We start from the raw sequence: 15,674 nt of genomic DNA on the forward strand, positions 1-15,674 counted from the left end.
TCCTTACAGTTTTCCTAAGTAACAATAACAGAAGATCCAACCAACAGGGCTAGTACACACATCCCTGAACTGTGCGGCAAGAGGAGAACAGAAGGAATGGCAAGAGGAGAACAAAAGAAAGTAGACAGGACTTGAGACAGCTCCACGCAGGTTGTGAGGTGCCAGAGGGAATCAAAGAGCAGCCAGTGTTTTCCCATCTTCTGTCTGGGTCTTCTAAAAACATCCAGTGGGGACGGAACCAAGGAAGGTTCAGGGATTAGTCTGGAGGCATCAGCTCTTCACCATGTGGACTGAGAACTGAGCATCCAGTGGAATCATGCCCTGAAGGGGAGATGAGGGGGCAGGAGACCCCTTTAAAAAATCCCACCTCATGCTCCTCAAACTCAAGCAACAACTAGTTCACAGGGAACAAGATGGCAGAGTGTGGCAGATCACGATAAAGACTTTGCCTGTGTCTCTGGTACAGCTGCAGTACCACTGGAGGGTAAAAGAACACATTTTACATGTTGAAGGACAACGTGATAAGTTGGGGAGAAGAAAAATTTCCTCTGAGGGTTCACAGTAATAAATTATCTTCTGTATTCCCACAGAACTCTCCGATGAGGGGAGAGTTAACCAAACACTATTAATAATGAGGTTTCCTCTCGGCCTTTCTGAGATCTCACCTAGGTTCACACTTTGATACATGCTCAGAGGCATTCACATCACTCTCAACAGCCCAGCACTCTTTCTCTTGCTACAAAGTGAGTAAAATATTCAGCTGAGAAACAGAAATCCCTCCACATAAGAAGAAAGAAACGTGACTTTTCCAGAACTGTGACTTTTCCAGAACTCTAATTCTTTGTTCAACTGAAGATTACAAATGAATCTAGAAAAATATTCCAAAAATTCATCCACTTTTCCCCTCCTTCTGAATACACATGGAACAGTATAAAATGCACAAATGTAGCTCACTTCCTAGAACTCCTAACTCAAAAAACACAGGAGTAGAAAAATAGGAACGTGGGTATATTAAAAGTTTGCCATTGAGCTTTATGAATACATAAGCTCTGAAACAACCCCTGATAAATCATGAAGTGGGGAGATCATCTAAGGAAAGGTAGGATTAAACTCCTGATGCCACATCATGAAGCTTTTCAATGTCTGAGATAACAGGGATTTCGGATCAGTCAAGCAAACAGGGCCTCCCAAGAGGCCCACAAGAGAAAATGGAAAGATACCCAAGGGCAGAGCCCAACTTCTAGAGGGAAGTTATCCTCACCCAGGGAGAGCAGGTTCCTGTAGGTCTCCAGCATCACGTCCCTGTACAAGGCCCTCTGACCAGGGTCCAGGCATTCCCACTCCTCCTGAGAGAACTCGACGACCACATCCTTGAAGGCCAACCGTTCCTGAAATGAAAACACATTTCACCAAAGAGCCCTGAGGAGATTCTTATTTTCACACAAAATGAGAAGAGGACAGAGGAGTAAGGATCAATTCAGTTGAAGTAAATATTCTGACAGATCCATGTAAAGCTATTTGAAGGAAACTGTCATTCTCTAATTTAATTTCTTAGGCTTTTTCTTAACATTATGATATCCCCCATCTATCAATGGATTTTTTCCTCTTGTAGTCAATACATAAAATACATACGAATAAAATTCAACAATGGATTGTCTATGGAGAAGTGTTACATATTATATTTTACACACTGACTGATATTTAATATCTAGATAAGCTACACTATGAGTGGTATCTTCAAGGATGACAGAGTCAGCAGTGGCTTTTTTTTTTTTGGCTGCATGGGGTCTTAGTTGCATCACTCGGGATCTTCATTGCAGCATGCGGGAACTTTCGTTGCGGTGTGCAGGATCTTTTGTTGCGGCGTGCGGGCAATCTGCTGTGGTGCGCAGGCTCCAGAGCGCTTGGATTTCAGTAGTTGCGGCTCACAGGCTCAGTAGTTGTGGCGCATGGCCTTAGCTGCCCTGCGGCACGTGGGATCTCAGTTCCCCAACCAGGGATCGAACCCGAGTGCCCTGCATTGAAAGGCGCATTCTTTTTCTTTTCATAAATTTATTTACGTATTTATGTATTTATTTATTTAATTTTTGGCTACGTTGGGTCTTCGTTGCTGCGCGCAGGCTTTCTCTAGTTGTGGCGAGGAGGGGCTACTCTTCGTTGCGGTGTGCGGGCTTCTCATTGCGGTGGCTTCTCTTGTTGTGGAGCACGGGCTCTAGGAGCACTGGCTTCAGTAGTTGTGGCATGTGGGCTCAGTAGTTGTGGCACACGGGCCTAGCTGCTCTGCAGCATGTGGGACCCTCCTGGACCAGGGCTCAAACCCATGTCTCTTGCATTGGCAGGCAGATTCTCCATCCCTGCGCCACCAGGGAAGCCCGGAAGGCCCATTCTTAACCACTGGACCACCAGGGTAGTCCCCAACAGTTGCTTTAAAGAAAAGTCAAAATCTTAAATTATGATAAGGGTAGCAACAGCAATGATTAAAGGTGTTTGCATATTTAACATATACTAAGCATTACTGCAAATGCTTTACAGGTGTAAGCTTTTAATCATCATCAGCGCTCATTAGAGAAAGGTCTGTTCCCAAGTTACAGAGGAGAAAACTGTCAGAAACACACTGAGAAACTCAATTCAGGTCAAGAAACTAAGAAACAACACACAAACACATAAACTAAGGAAGTTCGGCTCTTGATCTGAACATCAAGAAGAAAAACTTAAGTAACAGAAAGAGAATTAAAAGTACACTGATAGAGGGTCACCTGAGAAAACTTAACTTCAAGGTGAACACCACGGAAGGGCATATAACGTCATTATAGATGTGGACACGCACACAAATGCACATAAAATGTTAGTAATCTTACTACTATTTGAACCATTAACATGATAGTGTAAAAAAATACAAGGCCAAAGAATATATTTAAGATACAATTGGGGGACTTCCCTGGTGGCGCAGTGGTTAAGAATCCGCCTACCAATGCAGGGGACATGGGTTCGAGCCCTGGTCTGGGAAGATCCCACATGCCTCAGATCAACTAAGCCCCTGAGCCGGAAGTACTGAGCCTGCACTCTAGAGCCTGCGTGCCACAACTACTGAGCCCGTGTGCCGCAACTACTGAAGCCCACGCACCTAGAGCCCATGCTCCACAACAAGAGAAGCCACTGCAACGAGAAGCCTGCACACCGCAACGAAGAGTAGCCCCCGCTTGCCGCAACTAGAGAAAGCCCGTGCGCAGCAACGAAGACCCAACGCAGCCAAAATAAATAAATACATAAATAAATAAATAACTTTTTTTTTTTTTTTTATGTGGGATCTTCCCAGACCCGGGCTCGAACCCGTGTCCCCTGCATTAGCAGGTGGATTCTTAACCACTGCGCCACCAGGGAAGCCCAATAAATAACTTTAAAAAAGATATTCCATGCTAAAAAGGGCAGAGGTGACAATATTATGTCAGACATATTTAATTAAAGAGAAAAACTGACACAAGACACAAAGGGTATTATATAATAATAAAAGATACAAATCACCAAGAAGATATAACAATTATAAATATATATATATATATATATATATATACATCTAACATTAGACCTCCCCGCGAAATGGAGCAAACATTAACAGAAACAGAGAAAGAAATAGACTAGAGCAAAACGTGAGTAAGAGACTTCAATACTCTAGTTTTACATATGTATGAGAACAAAAAGAAGGTCAATAAAGAAACAGAGGACTTGGACAACACCATAGAACAACTGTACCTAACAGACATGTACAGAATACTCCACCCAACAACAGCAGAAAACACATCCTTCGGAAGCATTCTCCAAGATGGAACATACCTTATACCACAAAACAAATCTTAACAAATTTAAGATGATTGAGATGATAAAAAAATATCTTCTCCAAACACATTGAAATTGCGAATTCCCTGTCGGTCCAGTGGTTAGGGCTCCGTGCTTTCACTGCCAAGGGCCCAGGTTCAATCCCTGGTCAGAGAACTAAGAGCCCGCCAGCCGAAGTGGCCAAATAAATAAGCACAATGAAATGATACTAGAAATAAAGAGCAGATGGAAAACAGGAAAATCTCCCAAATGTGGAAATTAAGCACCTCATTCTTAGAGAAGCAGTGGGTCAAAGAGGAAATTATAAGGAAACGGGAAAAATATCTGAATAAAAATAAAAACACAGCATACCAAATTTATCACAGGTAACCAAAGCTGCACTAAAACGGAAGTCTACGCTGATAAATGCTTACAACAAAAAAGGGGAAAGATACACACTCTGCACTACTGTTCAAGAAAGTAATAAACTTCCTAGCGAGAGCCATTAGACAAGAAAGAGAATTCTAAGCTACTCAAATCGAAAAAGAAGTAAAATTATCTTTTCTTTTAGGTGACAAGGTTATATATGTACAAACTAAAAAGGTTCCACAGTAAACCAACTATTTCAAAAAACAACTTTACAAAAGCTGGAGCATAAAACATCAGCACGCAAAAATCAGTTGCATTTCTGTATACAATGAACAATGTCAAAGAAAACTAGAAAACAATTCAATTTACTATAGCATCAAAAAGGAATAGAATATTTAGGAAAAAATTAGCCAAGGAGGTGCAAGACTTGTACACTGAAAACTACTAAATGCTGCAAAAAGAAGTCCAAGGAGATACAAATAAATAGAAACAAACCCTGTACTCGTGGATTGGTAGACATAATAGTCTTAAAATGACCATATTACCCAAAGTGCTCCATAGATGCAATGGACTCCCTATCAAAATTTCAATGGCAATGTTTGCAGTAATAGAAAAAATCATACTAAAATTCATATGGAATCTCAAGGGATCCCAAAGAGCCAAAATACTCTTGAAAAAGAAGATGGAGGCCGTCATATTTGGATGTCAAAACATATTACAAAGTAATCAAGATGATGTTGTACTGACAGAAACACAGACACATAAACTAATGGAACAGATGAGAATATCAAAAACAAGCCTTTGAAAATATATAAAATGTATAGACAAGGATGCCAAGATTACAAAGGGGAAACTGCAGGCTCGATAACAAATGGTGCAGAGAAACTAGATCTATTAGCAAAAAGATGAAGCTGGAAACCTACCTACAGCAAAGGTAAAAACTCCTGTGTCATAGGATACAACCCAGAGTAAAAAGACAACCTCTGAGGGACTTCCCTGGTGGCGCAGTGGTTAAGAATCCGCCTGCCAATGCAAGGGACACGAGTTCGAGCCCTGATCCGGGAAGATCCCACATGCTGCGGAGCAACTAAGCCCGTGCGCCACAACTACTCAGCCTGCGCTTTAGAGCCTGCAAGCCGCAACTACTGAAGCCCGTACACCGAGAGCCCATGCTCTGCAACAAGAGAAGCCACCGCCGTGAGAAGCCCACGCACCGCAACGAAGAGTAGCCCCCACTCACCGCAACTAGAGAAAAGCCCACATGCAGCAACAAAGACCCAATGCAGCCAAAAATAAATAAATAAATAAATAAATTTATTAAAAAAAAAAAAGACAACCTCTGAGGAATGGAGGTAATGAAAGTGATATGAAGAATTTCCAACTGTCAGAGATTTAGGTTGATTTCAAAACTAAATTTGCTGATGGACTAAAACACCCTCTATCACTGATGTCTGTTTCTGAACTTTCCATTCCATTCGCAATCATTAAGATTTGAAGTCACTGATTCACTCGTTTAGCTTGATTGCCTTAAAAAAGTCGGAAAAAATTGCCCATAATTGGTATGATTTCCAGATTTTACCAGGTATTGTGCATATTAATACCTGACTTCATGTGCAGCTTCTTTATCCTGGTTTACAGACAGCAGACGCTGCATCCAGATGGGGCCCTAAGCAATCCCTGCTGCCCAGTAGCACTGACACCACGTCTCTAATCCATGGGTGTGAAGCCCTGCCCAGGACTACACCCAGTGGAGCCTCTTCACAAGTTCCAGGTCACTGGGTCATGGGGAGATGGGATCTAAGTGGAGATGACAGGCCCTGAGGGAAGGACCCGGGTGACTGTGACTGTACAGGTGTCAGGCAGGATACTTCAGAGTCAGAGATTAGTGAGTCCAAAGAAGGGCATTTCAGGAAGGACAGACAAAACAATCAACTGAGAAAAAGTCTTTACCTGAAAAAGAGTCATTCCAGGCTCCTTTTCTTTCCTCTTCCTCCTCTTCCGGGCTTCCTATCCAGGCAGCAATACTCTTTAGAGGTCTATCCTGAGAGTTGAAAACAGGCTGTTTAATGCTTGGAATCAACACACCCCCTTACTGAGTCACCACCACACACACAGGGAAGACCTCAGCATGTGGAACAGACAGTCCCCTGCTGCCCACTGTCCCAGGAGGGGCTCAGGACAGTAAACTCCCACACAGAGACCAACAAGGGAGTTTCCCCACACTTTCCTTCAGATCAGGCTCCCCTCCTGGTGAGGCCCTCACGTACACAGCAGCAGCGGGCACCTCAGCTGGACCCGACAACCCCCTTCAGGTCACAGACCAGCCCTGATCCACCCTCACGCAGAGCAGAGCCCCTCAGCCTCAGCCCAGATCTCGGCCCTCAGGAACGGGGGGACCCAGAGTCACGATGCTCAGTGATGGATCCAGATTGGAATCACCTGGGGCACCTCAAATATTATTGAGGTTGGACCCCACACCGACAATATTAAGTGAAATCTCTGGTCAAAGGGTACCAAACGTGTATATGAAAAATGCCTCAATGATCTAACGGGAAGCCTGTGTTGAGCACCACCCCCCATAGCCTAGTCCAGCACACCTCCCACTTTCTTTATTTTTCTAGCTTTATTGAGGTATAACTGATAACTAAGAATGGTGTACATATGAGTCATCGAATGTGGTTACTTTACAGATGTAAGCACTGTGCAATAATAATCACAATAAAGTAACTTTCAATTCCACCAACTCACAGTAATCTCTGTATCTGTGTGCTGAGAACACTTAAGTGTTACTCTCTGGAAATTCCAAGTATATAATAACACAGTGGATTCACTATAGTCAGCATGCTGTACATGAGATGTGTATGTTGTACACATTTACAACTGAATGTTGTATCCTTTGACCAACATCTCCCCAGTTACCACACCACCCAAACCCTTGTAAGAACCTTTATACTCTACGGCTCTGTAAGTCTGATATTTCTACTTTCCTCAAAAAATGTCTGTCTTTTCCTGTCATAATAATGTCATAATTTATGGATGACATAAATTTTCTACATCCATTCACTTGTCAACAAACATTTGGTTCTTTCAACATCTTGGCTGCTGTGAATAATGCAGTAATGGTCAATGGAGGGCAAATGTTTCCCTCACTAGAATGATTTTGTTTCCTCTGGATAACTAACCAGAGGAAGGTGTCATACACTGTCTGCCTGTTCTATGTTTACTTAGGAACCGCCACATTGTTTTCCATAAGACCATAGCATTTATATTCCCACCAACAAAGCACAGGGGTTCCCTATTCTCTGTACTCTGTGTGTGTGTGTGTTTGAGACAGGTAGGGAGAAGACAATACAAGAAGCAGCACTGGTCTGGCAGCAAGAATGTAGCAACTGCACCTTCCCAAGGATGATCCTATGGACTGCAGATCATTGCGGTATTCCTGGCCCTCTTGGAAAAATTCTCAGAAAAATCTTTCCCTACATCAACGAACTTAACGGCCCTTCTCAGGTTCCGTCCACAGACAAATACCCAGCAGAATATCCCTAATGAAAACCATCTGCCGGGCTTCCCTGGTGGCGCAATGGTTAAGAATCCGCCTGCCAATGCAGGGGACATGGGTTGGAGACCTGGTCCGGGAAGACCCCACATGCCACTGAGCAACTAAGCCCGTGCGCCACAACTACCGAGCCTGCGCTCTAGAGCCCATGAGCCACAAATACTGAGCCCTCATGCCACAACTACTGAAGCCCGTGCACCTAGAGCCCATGCTCCGCAACAAGAGAAGCCACTGCAATGAGAAGCCCGCGCACCGCGACGAACAGTAGCCCCAGCTCGCCGCAACTAGAGAAAGCCCGTGTGCAGCAACGAAGACCCAAAGCAGCCAAAAATAAATAAATAGTTATTTAAAAAAAAAACAGTAGAACTTTAAAAAAAAAAGAAAGAAAACAACCTGCCATTTGAAGCTTAGTACTCATAATTTCCCTTCTGCACACAAATGAACTTACAAACTCTCATGGGGTCCAACACATTCTCCATAAAACGCATAATGATCCACTAATCCTGCTATAAAATATCAGAAAACATTCCAAACTCTAATAAACCATGCCTGAGGGAAAAATATACATGAAGACACACAAGGAATCACTAGATGCAAAACACCATATTTTTATTCACAGTGACCACATACCAAACACTGTCATCTCCAAAAGTACATATAAGAAAGATGTTTCCAATGATGCACATGCTGCAGTAAGAACCCAACATTTCCCAAGGAAACGCTCAAAATGCTCTTTTGTATCATTCATAGTGCATCTAAAACTTTCTTCATTTGCAATCCAAAGTACTAAAAAAATACCGGGCTTCCCTGGTGGCGCAGTGGTTGAGAATCTGCCTGCCAATGCAGGGCACACGGGTTCGAGCCCTGGTCTGGGAAGATCCCACATGCCGCGGAGCAAATAGGCCCGTGAGCCACAATTACTGAGCCTGCGCGTCTGGAGCCTGTGCTCCGCAACAAGAGAGGCCGCGATAGTGAGAGGCCTGCGCACCGCGATGAAGAGTGGCCCCCACTTGCCGCAATTAGAGAAAGCCCTCGCACAGAAACGAAGACCCAACACAGCCATAAATAAATAATTAAATAAAATTAAAAATTAAAAAAAATAATAATAATAATTTTAAAAAAAATACCAAAAGTAACCCACAAAATGATCTCAGAAATTTCCCCTGTATTACTCTAAAAATTGCACACTAACCCTTGGCCTTCCAAAAGAACCAACACAAGACACCTGTGGAGTGGATGCGGTAGGGCACACTCCAGCTCCATCTCCTGAGGACAAGGCACCCATCCTCCTACACCCATCCTCCTGTGGGGCTCAGCTCAGTCCACACTTCTAACCACATTGGAGGAAAATGTTTCTCTCAGCCTAAATTCACTCCTCCTCAAGTATGACCATAAAATACCCGAATAAAACAATGCACAGAAACCACATTCTCAGCAGCTATGTCCCAGGGAACATGACATAACGCACTATGCCACCTCAAAGCATGCAAGGCACCCCACAACTAACCATAAACCCACTTCCAGGTGCTCCAGCCAGAAATGAGACACCCTCCACCAACAATTCAACACATCCCTCGAGCTCACGAGGTACAGGTGCACACACCATTCATTGGGCTCGTATTGATGCCCCCACTGGCTGCCAGGTCCCTCCTACAGTCCCCAACAGGCGCCCCTCCAATTTCCTCATTCTCTATCCTTCTTCTACGTGAACACAAGGAAACGGGGGGAAAAGCAAAAAGACCTCTCAGCAAAGGCATCGCAACAGGAATAAACATAAGCTGTCACCGAAAGGACACTGGCCGTTCAGTATGGAGGTCAAGAAGTTGGCCCTCCTGGGAAAACTGACCAGAAACTGGGCACATTATGGAGTCTAGTTTCAAAGGACATTTGAATTCAGCGAGGGAGACGCAAAGACAGGCGGTCCCCAAATTTCTTGTCTCCTGTTCCCCCCATGCACAGGTAATTAAAAAATACCAGATACCCTAGCTCCTTGAGGGGGTTCTCCTTTATGCCCCATTAGGGTTGACTTCTGCCCACCCTTAGCACAGTGAAATCACTATCCCTGATTCTGAGCAGATGACCTGCTGGAAGGCAAAGCTCTCGTCCAAGGTGGCGACTGGTCCCTGGATGTCCACAGCCTGGAACACTGGGAGCCATAGCGGAGCCGTGACACAGCACACTAAATGTGAGGACACCTCAGGACACTGCATGAGGACGCCAATTCTGTAAGGCTTCTTTAGGACTCCCTACATCTTTCTGACTTATTTTGAGTAACTAAGTAGCCACATGGGGAAGGACCAATTACAGTTGAAAAGTCCAGAATAAATATGAGCACCATCCTCATCACCTACCAGGTTCCCTTGGTCTCCACTGGGGATTACTCAGCCCAGCCCACAGTCCTAGCGTCTAAACACATCCCCACAGTGAGATGCTGCCATCACCCTGGAAGCAAGAGGAACACTGTGAGTCCCTGAATGAAGGAAAAATGGGAAAGACTCCAAATAACCAATGGAGAAGGGCATTTCTAAAGAGGATGATTGGGGAAGGGACAATAAAACCCGGTGAAAATGACAGAGATTGTCAGGAAGGGATGGGGGGACCTCTCTGAGCCTAGACCTGAAGGAGGACAAGGGGCCTGAGCCACGGTGACTTAAAGGCCAAAGGTAAGAACAGGAACTGAGATCTGACACAGAAAAGGTGTTGCTTTTGGGGAAGAGAGAAAAGGTGAATGTGCCCGGGGCAGAGTGAACCATGAGAAAAGGGTCAGCTCCCAGGATGAGGCTGGAGACACTGGCAGGGCCCTGAGGATGACACAGGGCTGAGTAGCCACAGTGAGGAGATTCGATTTTGTCCTAAAGACAAATAAGAGCCAGTGGAGGTCTGAGTGCCAGGACTGACATAAACTCTCTTCAAACATACATGTAATGTAGGGACTTCCCTGGTGGTGCAGTGGTTAACAATCCGCCTGCCAATGCAAGGGACACGGGTGCGAGCCATGGTCTGGGAAGATCCCACATGCCGCGGAGCAAATAAGCCCATGCGCCACAACTACTGAGCTGCGCTCTAGAGCCCGCAAGCCACAACTACTGAAGCCCGCGCACCTAGAGCACATGCTCCGCAACAAGAGAAGCCACCGCGATGAGAAGCCCGCACACCACAACGAAGAGTAGCCCCCGCTTGCCACAACTAGAGAAAGCCCGCGCACAGCAACGAAGACCCAACGCGGCCAAAAATAAATTAATTAATTTTTAAAAATACATGTAATGTAGAGAAATAGTTCTAAGTCACTTCTACTCTGAGTCTACTTTCTTGTCTCCATTCTAGTGCTTTTGTTTTTCATTCTGGGAAGACAGGAACCCATATACAATTCTAAACAAAACTCAACACTCTCTCCAAAAAGAACAGCCACACACAGACACACACCCAATTTGGCCAATCAATTCGGGGTCAGTGTTGCTCGGACTGAGAGTTTCTGGTCTAGTCTGTCATCCCCATGTTACAAGTGGGCTCCGTAAGGCCCAGAGGAGACAGATTTCTGAGAAGGTCTGAGTTGAGTGAACAGATCAGGTGTATCTAACTTCTGAAATGGGATCCTGAAGGGTCAGTGGGCAGAGCTGGTCTTTATTGCCCGCTGCATTTAAAACACCAGGACCATCATTCATGCTCCTGAGCAAAGGAAACTTCTTTCAAGGTCTGATCACACTGATACCAAGCAGCTAATTATTCCTTTCCAGAAAAATCACAGTAAAATAATCTAAACATACAGAAACGCATCAACATATCTACAGAACGAAAACAGACTCACCGACATAGAGAAGAGACTCGAGGTTGCCAAGGGGGAGGAGGAGTAGAGGTAGGGATGGATTGGGAGTTTCGGACTAGCAGAGGCAAACTATTATGTATCGGATGGATAAACAACAAGGTCCTACTGTATAGCACAGGGAGCTATATTCAATATCCTGTGGTAAACCATAATGGAAAAGAATATGAAAAAGAATATATATATATGTATAACTGAATCACTTTGCTGTACAGCAGAAATTACAACTTTGTAAATGAACTGTACATCAATAAAATTTTTAAAAAATAAAAATTTTAAGGAACTTCCCTGGCAGTCCAGTGGTTAAGACTCCACGCTCCCAGTGCAGGGGGCACGGGTTTGATCCCTGGTTGGGGAACTATGATCCCGCGTGCCACAAGGCATGGCCAATAAATAAATAAATAAATAATAAAACATAAAATAATTTTTAAAATACAGAATTGCAAAAGCATAGCTGCTGGAGCAGAAAACATGAAGGGGTCAGCCTAGAAATAAGCTCTGTGCAAACTTCTTCTGTTGGAAGAAGATTCCAAGTCAATACAGCCCATCCTTCATCACTTGAAAAGAACAGTCAAGAGAGACCTGAGGGAAACATCTTCATATCGTTTACAGCTCACAATTTTAACAGTTCAAAGAAAAAGGAAGAAAACAGAATATAAGGCTAAAACTAGGATTTGAATGTTAATATAAAAGATCATTGACATCTTTGCCAAGTACTCCTCAATATAGTCTAAAATTATTTACTAGTTACCAAAGAACTTTTACCAGATGGAAGCTCACACGTATCGAATAAAGCTCAAAAAAACTTTAACGGGAATTAATTTGTGAATTACTTTTTATTTTTTATTTTTTTTATTTTTTGGACACAGCTTGCAGGATCTTAGTTCTCCGACCAGGTATTGAACCCAGGCCACAGCAGTGAAAGCACTGAGTCCTAATCATTGGACCACCAGGGAACTCCCTGTGAATTATTTTTAATCTAAAAATTCTGGCCTTGGGACTTCCCTGGTGGTCCAGTGGTTGAGAGTCTGACTGCTAATGCAGGGGACTCGGGTTCGATCCCTAGTTGGGGAACTAAGATCCCACATGCCGTGGGGCAACTAAGCCAACGTGCTCTGGAGCCCTCGCGCCAGAACTAGAGAGAAGCCCACGTGCCAAAACCAAGAGCCTGCGTGCCGCAACTAAGACTGGAGGCAGCCAAAAATAAAAATAAATAAATAAATAAATGTAAAAAATAGATTAAAAAAATAAAAATTCTGGCCTCGACGCTTTAAATAATTGACAACATATCATATTTAGAAAACAATGACATGAGTTAATTATAGAAGGCCACCACAGCTTATTTCAGAAGTTAATAATTATTTATAAGAAAGTAGAAATTGAATATAAGACTTATTTCAAGCCCTAAATAATTCAATGAAAACAAACAGGAAAGAAAAAGTAAATCCAGCACACAAACACACACACAGAAAAAAAACACTTTTAATGTTCTTTTAAAGAGGCCCCAGGTGGCGACACTCACGCCTTTCTTGCTCTACTTCTCGTCTCCCTCCAACCTCTACCAGATGCCAGGAAAAGGGAACTATCTGATTGAAGTCACTGCCCCCAGGCTAAACAGGAATTGCAAAAAGATTTTATCTTCTGATATAAATTACTAAATGCCCAAATCTTATAGACAGTTTTGCAATCTTCATTTAAATTTGTTTTAAACTCACCATCCATCTGGATCCAGTTTCCCCCACTACCTAACTAGTGTGTTTCCATTCCATTCCATTCACTTACCTCCCTATTTCTTTCTCTTTCTCTATTTTGTACCCCTCTACTCTACTGCTGTTCCCGCCCTCGTATTGCAAAACTCACCCATTTCGTGACTACTCTGCAACTTGTTTCCCCTCTGATGGGTTTTTCCCCTCAACCTTCCTGATTAACCTGAATCTCTATTTATTGCTGCCCCTTTCTTCCCCCATCTCGGCTCCAGATCTGACTTCTGGGACACACTTCTTCTGTCCTTGTGCTCCCTTCGTCCCCACTCAGGCACCCGCAGGCGGCTGTGCTTCCTTCCGGCTCTTTCTCTTCCTCTGCTCCTCCAATCACTAGTTTTCCTCTTTCTCTCCCAGCACCATGTTGCTCTGAAGGCCAGGTTTCCAAATATTTTATCCCCCCGCCCCCACTTTCTGTGTGAAGCGCCTCACCATTGTTACCCTCCCTCCCACAGCTGAGCCACGCCCCCGTCCCAACGTTGCTCTCCGATCCCTGCGGATCTTCTTTCAATTACTTCTTTGTTTTATAAAACAACGTCTTTCATGGGCTTCCCTGGTGGCGCAGTGGTTAAGAAACCGCCTGCTAATGCAGGGGACACGGGTTCGAGCCCTGGTCCGGGAAGATCCTACATGCCGCGGGGCAACTAAGCCCATGAGCCACAACTACTGAGCCTGTGCGTCTGGAGCCTGTGCTCCGCAACGGGAGGGGCCGCGATTGTGAGAGGCCCGCGCACCGCGATGAAGAGTGGTCCCCGCTTGCCGCAACTGGAGAAAGCCCTCGTACAGAAACGAAGACCCAACACGACCAAAAATAAATTTAAAAAAAAAAAAAAAAAAAAGTTCGTTCAGAAAAAGAAAAAAAAGAAAAGAGTAGCCCCTGCTCGCTGCAACTAGAGAAAGCCCGCGTGCAGCAACAAAGACCCAATGCAGCCAAAAATAAATAAATAAAATAAATAATTTATATTAAAAAAACTAGGACTTTCAGGGCTAAATTTATTTTTACTGTCTTTTTGCAAGATGCTCAGCCGTCGTCTACGTTCTCATCCGTTCTCCCTTACTCCTTTCTCCTCAGATTTTCGCTTTCTCAGTCCTTCTCTGTCTCTGCTTCTCCTAATCCCCTCGTCCACGTATTTACTGGGCTGGCGACTGAATGAGATGCCCCCCTACGGAAGTGCATATTTTCCAAAGGCGTGAAATTGGGGAACGACAACACTGGGTGTCACACCTCTGGCACAGGTTACCCCGCCCCCCCGCAATCGACGCCGGGTGAGGGGAAGGGCTGACCAGGAAGGGGAGGCCAGAGAAGCAGAAGGACCGGCCTGACGAGACGCGAGGACAGAGGCGCTGGGAGGGAGGGAGGGGGTCTCCGGAGAGGGGCGGGCTCTGCAGAACCCCAGGACCGGGGAGAGGACGCGGCCTGTCCGGGAGCGGGGCGGCCGGCGCTGCCCTCCAGGGGCCGAGGGGGCGAGGCTAGGGTGGAGGGAATCCATCCCGTGGATGAGGACTTTACATGGCAAGGACGGAGGTAGTAAAAGGTTTCAAGCAGGAAAACGGCGCGAAAGGCGGCGTCCGCGTGGATGTAAAACCCAAGGGCACGGACCGGCCTCAGAGCGATTTCAACTACAAAGTGAAACGACCCCCACCTTGAATTTACTTAGGATGGGAGGGCGGGGGCGAATATTTTAAATTCCGTAGTGAGTCCCACACTGTGAGGATGTATGGGGGAACCCCGAAGCGCCGGGACACTAGAAAAAAGAAATCACGCACCGAAGAGTGACTTCAGCTCTCCGCGGTAACCCGGGCTCAGCCCGTCGCTTTCCGGCTCGTAGACCACTGCGCAGGCGCAGAATGCTTAGAAGGAGCCGCCTGAGGGCGGGGACTGCGAAAGGCGCTTACGCGAGGAGGCGGGGCGAGGAGAGCGCCGAGGCCTGCGGGAGACCCCCCCCAGTGGGCGGGGCAGGAGGCGGGGCCTCTGCATCCCCTCCCCAACCCCCAGCCTTGCCTGTAAAGCTACTCTTAGGGATTTAGAAACGTGTGTCTTTTGAACTCTGTGTAGCCGCTTTGCCTCCTGCTTATTTTGATTTACTGTTGAAACCAAAGGTAGTCACCAGTTAGATCTATTTAACTTGCTAAATAATAAACTGTAACCTGCTTTTGAGGATCAAGCCCACTTTAGTTATTTGTAGGAAAGCTTGCACATCCTGCAAGTGTCATTTAGCTAAAGATGTTTGTCCAAGTTGTTTTTTAGAAACTTGGAATCAGCTGTGTCCAGTTTGATGCCGAGCTGGTTACAACTAGTTAGAACCACTGGCCCTCCACCTGCGCATCTGTGAGTGTCTGCTCTGTGACATTTTGA

The 15,674-nt window shown here is 45.1% G+C and overlaps 1 protein-coding gene and 1 pseudogene across 1 annotated transcript in view; one reads left to right on the top strand and one right to left on the bottom strand.

Moving 5' to 3' along the window:
- LOC118885142 overlaps positions 1–15,674 on the top strand; it is a 584,965-nt pseudogene that overhangs the window by 293,225 nt on the left and 276,066 nt on the right.
- The window catches only part of LOC118885106 (zinc finger protein 836-like), a 271,742-nt gene that overhangs the window by 225,651 nt on the left and 30,417 nt on the right, over positions 1–15,674 (bottom strand). Inside the window, exon 2 of the mRNA XM_036833481.1 lies at positions 1,262–1,388. Within this exon, the coding sequence (XP_036689376.1) occupies positions 1,262–1,388 (127 nt within the window). The remainder of the gene's footprint in view (positions 1–1,261; positions 1,389–15,674) is intronic.

The sequence above is a fragment of the Balaenoptera musculus genome, chromosome 19 (assembly GCF_009873245.2).
Source record: "Balaenoptera musculus isolate JJ_BM4_2016_0621 chromosome 19, mBalMus1.pri.v3, whole genome shotgun sequence".
Lineage (NCBI taxonomy): Eukaryota > Metazoa > Chordata > Mammalia > Artiodactyla > Balaenopteridae > Balaenoptera > Balaenoptera musculus.